At 36.9% G+C, this 5573-nt stretch overlaps 1 protein-coding gene across 1 annotated transcript in view; it reads left to right on the forward strand.

The window, feature by feature from the left end:
• The first annotated feature begins 497 nt into the window (after positions 1–497).
• CCDC57 (coiled-coil domain containing 57) overlaps positions 498–5573 on the forward strand; it is a 288612-nt gene continuing 283536 nt past the window's right edge. Inside the window, exon 1 of the mRNA XM_044674503.1 lies at positions 498–898. Coding sequence (XP_044530438.1) covers positions 498–898 — 401 coding nt within the window. The remainder of the gene's footprint in view (positions 899–5573) is intronic.

Here is a 5573-nt window from a genome sequence, read left to right on the forward strand (position 1 = left end):
AGTGAGAGAGAAAAGGGGTTCCTTCAGCCAAAAGAGCAGAACAAAGAGCCAGAGACCCAGCAGCCTACTATTCTCGAGCCAAAGCCAAAGCTGCCCAAAAAAGACCCTCTAGTGTGGGTTTCAGCAAATTTATAAACAAACCCACACCAGGGCGCAACACCAGGACACAAGACAAGGGAACCCCAGGAAGAGTAAAGAATGTTAGGAAATGAAGTCCCCACGGTACAGATTTTTAAAGCACACAGTGGATACAGCACCAGGCCTGGAATCAGGAGAGCATGAGTCCAAATATAGTCTCAGACATATCCTAGTTGTATGACCACAGGCAAGGCACTTAACCCCCACTGCTGTTCTTCTGACTTAGAATTGATGACAGAATCACGGGAATTTTTTTTAAAAGAGTAAATATATGGGAGTTCCCTGTGGGCAGGATAATGACAAAAAATTCCAAAGATGGAGCCCTGATACTTTTCCCTTTCTTTACACTAGACTCTACAATGCTACCACAGGAGAAAGAACTTGATGAGCTGTTGGCTTGTAAAAAAGAAGAGTGGAAAACACTTCAAGCCCTTCGAGCCCAGCTGCAAGAAACAGCCCTGCAGGATGCCCAGCGGCAGCTTCAGGAAGCAAAGGAAAAACTCAGTCAATTGAAAAAGGACTTCACCTATAATTTGCAGGTCCTAGAGGAACGGGACTGTGAGCTAGAGCGTTATGATGCTGCTTTTGCCCAAACCAGTATGTTGGAGGAAGCCAGAAAGGCAGAGGTGAGTGAGCTCAAGATTGAAGTAGCCAAGCTAAAGCAAGCTGTTGCCAAGGAAACCAGGAAGAGAGAGGAACTACAGCAGCTCTATCAGCACCGACTGCAGGAGCATCGTCTGGAGCTGGAGCAGATACACAGGTAAGAGAACTCTTCCTTCCAAAAATGAATAGAATCAGCCTCCAAAAGAAGACAAATTTACCTAAGGTAAGGATAATTCTGTTTAGGACATGTTGTATTGTAAGAGGGAGATTTTAGGTATTTTATAGATATATATTTAAAGCATGGCTGCCAGGAATCAATAATTCAGATTGATTCCATAATTAAAATAGACCCAAGTCAGGATCGGGTTTAAGGTAGTTTATTTACAATTAGGAAGGTAAAAGGTAGGGAAATAGAGAGAGGGAGAGGCTAGTCCAGGTCTGCAGAGGCCATAGCAATCAGAGAGGTAAAAGCCTACTTAAGCTAGAGTTTGGAAAAACGCCAAGGTAGGCCAAGGAAGTCAGCCTAACTTACCCACGTGACAATTCAGAGTGGAAGCAGCCTGAGGTCTCAGCTGAGATGCTTCAGCACCAAGTTCAAAGTGGGAACTCCCCCAACAGGAAGTAACTCACATACTTGAAGAGATAGTGTCTTTCGTCACTTCCTGTGGGTCCACCTCTAATTCAAGTGGACAAATGGCAGCCTCTACACTGATTTGGACTGCCCAAAGGTCAGTCCCTTGTTCTTGATTTCTTACTTATTGTCACGTGTGGGTAACTCATCTCCCCTCCCACTAAGGGAGGTGGGGATGATATCATCTCAGGTAAGTAGAGTTTTGACTATGAATGGGCTAGAGCTAATTCCATTTACAAATATGTAAATAGCTGTCACTAAATGTCTTTCCTATAATGTGATATAACTGTGACATCCATAAAGAAGGAAGGAAACAAGCATTTATTAAGCACCTACTATGTGCCAGACTTTACAAATTCAAAATTAAGTGCTTTACAAATATAATTTGTTCCTCATAACAGTCATGGGAGGTAGGCACCATTATTATCTCCATTTTTCAGTTAAGGTAACTGAGGCAGAAACTAAGTGACTTTCCTAGAGTCATACAGTTAATAAACATCTGAGATTAGATTTAAACTCATGTCTTTTTTACTGTAGGCCCAGCTTTCTATCCATTGTTCCACCTAGCTTCTTTTAGTTATTACTGCTTCTAGATATAACAATCATTGAGAGTTACTTAGGGTTAAGAATTTATTCATTCCTATTTCATAATTTATTGGTTTATAAAATGCTGTTAAAACAGTTTGTATAGAAAAAAACTGCTTGTACTGGAATAAGCTGTCTCCACATTGTATTTTGCCAAATGTTCTAGTAAGTACTATCGGTAAGAATTATGAATACTTTCAGTATTGTGAGTTTAGTTCCAGGACCACTACAATAAAGTGAATATATTACAATAATGTGAATCATATGAACTTTTTGTTTTCCCAGTGTATTTAAAAGTTACATTTTCACTAAACTATAATCTATTAAGTGTGCGATATTATTATGTCTAAAAAACAATATTTGTACCTTAACTTAAAAGTAATTGATTTGCTAAAAAATGCTAACCAGCATCTGAATCTGTAGCAAGTTGTAAATTTTTTTGCTGGTAAAGGATCTTGCCTCAATGTTGATGACTGCTTACTGATCAGAGTGGTAGGTGCTGAAGGTTATGGTGGCCGTAGTCATTTCTTAACATAAGACAACAATGAAGCTTACTGCATTGATTGACTCTTTTCAGTTTGTAAAGAAATGCAATGTCCGTGAAGTGCAATAAAGGAAAGCACAATCAAATGAGGTATACCTGTAGTAATGTCAGTTTTCTTAAACCAGATCAGTTACTACATATACCTTACTGCCTCTACACACTATACATTTTAAAGTAATGATTTATGTTAATATTTTTCAGATAATTTCATAGTTATTTCTGAAAAATAATTATATTTTGGTTAGTTTATTTACTAATATAAATGTGGAGTCATAAGATGAATATTTTAACTTAATAGGTTAATTGCAAATGTTTGAGGGACATTTGCCTCGTGTTGTATTATATAACAACTATACTAGACTGGACTTTTAAATTATTAAATTTATTTACTAAAAACCAGATGTGTTCTAGATATTTTTATTCAATAACAAAAAAGTGTATATATTATTTTCCCAGTTACATGTTTTTCCACATGTTTTCCGAAGTTATAAGATCCAAATTGTCTCCCTCTCTCCCTGCTCCTAAAGATAGTAAGCGATTTGATCTGTATGTGTACCATATGCAAAATATGTTTCTATGTTCATTTTTGTAAGAGAATACTCAGATAAAACACAAACCCAAAATAAAAACACAAATTAAACTAAAGTGAAAAAATAGTATGCTTTGATCTTTATTCCAACTCCCAACAGATTTTCTCTGGAGTTGGATAGTATTCTATGTCATGTCTTTCAGAATTGTACTAGATCATTGTATTGCTGAAAGTAGTTAAGTCTTTCACAGTTCATCATTGTACAGCATTGCCATTACTGTGTACAATGTAATCCTGGTTCTGCTTAATTCTCTTTGCATAAGTTACTAGCTTTCTTTCTTTTTTTTTTAATAAACAATCATTTGTAAAATTACACAACATTTTCAACATTCCAGAGTTACTGTCTGAGACAATACATGTTTTTTAACCCCAATGTACCTCTCCTAAACATCTTATTTCTATCAGGGTCACCACCATCATTCTTATTGTCTTGGTTCACAACCTTTGTGTCATCCTCAAACTCTATCAATCAACACACATATCCAACAAATTCCTCAATCTTGTTTCTTTCTCCACTATATCCTTTGTATAATATTCCTTCTCAATACTCATACAACAACCACCCTAGTTCAGGCCATCTTCTCCTTTCTGCTAGATTATTATAATACTATCTCACTTGATCTCCTTCCCTAAGTCTCTTCCCACTCTAATTCCAATATGATATTCCTAGAGCACAGTCTAAACATGCCACCTTCCCTTCTCAATAATCTCCTGTGGCTTCCTATTACCTCTAGGATCAACTGAAAAAATCCAACGTCTGTCATTTAAAGCCCTTCAAAACCTAGTCTCACTTGAATATTTTTCCATATTTACATGATTCATTTTTTTTTCCTTTCCCTTTTCCCTGCCCCCTCCCAGAGCCAACAAGCATTTCCACTGGGTTGTACAAATGTTGTCACTTGATACCTTTTTTTATTATTCGTTTTTACTATAGAGCAATCTTTTAAAGCCTAAACCCCAAATCACATACCCATAAATACATGTGATAAGTGATGTCATATGCTTTACTTGTGCATTTCTACTCCCGTTGTTCTTTCTCTCAATGTGAACAATATTCTTTCCCATAAGTCCTTCAGGAGTTCCTGGCTTGTTGCATTGCTGCTAGTAGTAAAGTCCATTACATTGGATTGTTCCACAATGTTTTACTTTCTGTATACAATGTTCTCCTGGTTCTACTCATTTCACTCTGCATCAGTTCATTGAGGTTCTCTCAGTTCATAGAGAAATTCTCCAGATCATCATTCCTTACAGTACAATAGTGTAGGACTTAAATTAATATCCAGCAACTCCAAGTATTATTTTTATAAAGCTTATTAATAATCACTTGAAGTAAAAGGAATAAAAAGGAAATAGAAGTAAAAAAAAACCCTAATTATTTAACAAAATTAAGACCATGTGACTAAGTTCTCCTTGCCTTTTTTTTTTTTTTTTTTTTTTTGGATTTTGTAAACAGCTACTTTATTGAAGCTATTCATTATATCTGTTCTAATTTTTTAAACATTTATTAATATTCGTTTTTAACATGGTTACATGATTTATGCTCCTACTTTCCCCTTCACTCCCTGCTTCCCCCCCCCCCCATACTGACGCCCATTTCCACTGGTTTATCATGTGTCATTGATCAAGACCTATTTCAAAATTGTTAATAGTTGCATTGGTGTGGTAGTTTTGAGTCTACATCCCCAATCATGTCCACCCCAACCAATGTGTTCAAGCAGTTGTTTTTCTTATATGTTTCCTCTCCTGCAGTTCTTCCTCTGAATGTGGGTAGTGTTCTTTACCGTAAATCCTTCAGAACCGTCCTGTGTCATTGCATTGCTGCTAGTACAGAAGTCCATTACATTCGATTTTACCACAGTATATCAGTCTCTGTGTACAATGTTCTTCTGGCTCTGCTCCTCTCCCTCTGCATCAATTCCTGGAGGTCTTTCCAGTTCACCTGGAACTACTCCAGTTTATTATTCCTTTGAGCACAATAGTATTCCATCACCAGCATATACCACAATTTGTTCAACCATTCCCCAATTGAAGGGCATACCCTCCTTTTCCAGTTCTTTGCCATCACAAAAAGTGCAGCTATAAATATTTTCATACAAGTCTGCTTATTAATGATCTCTTTGGGGTACAAACCCAACAATGGTATGGCTGGATCAAACGGCAGGTATTTTTTTTATAGCCCTTTGAGTATAGTTCCAAATTGCCAGCCAGAATGTTTGGATCAGTTCACAACTCCACCAGCAATGCATTAATGTCCCAATTTTGCAACATCCCCTCCAGCATTCATTACTCTCCCCTTCTTCATTTTAGCCAATCTGCTAGGTGTGAGGTGATACCTCAGAGTTGTTTTGATTTGCATTTCTCTAATTATTAGAGATTTGGAACAATTTCTCATGTGCTTATTGATACTTTTGATTTCTTTACCTGAAAATTGCCTATTCATGTCTCTTGCCCATTTATCAATTGGGGAATGGCTTGATTTTTTA

This window comes from Gracilinanus agilis, chromosome 4 (genome assembly GCF_016433145.1).
Source record: "Gracilinanus agilis isolate LMUSP501 chromosome 4, AgileGrace, whole genome shotgun sequence".
Lineage (NCBI taxonomy): Eukaryota > Metazoa > Chordata > Mammalia > Didelphimorphia > Didelphidae > Gracilinanus > Gracilinanus agilis.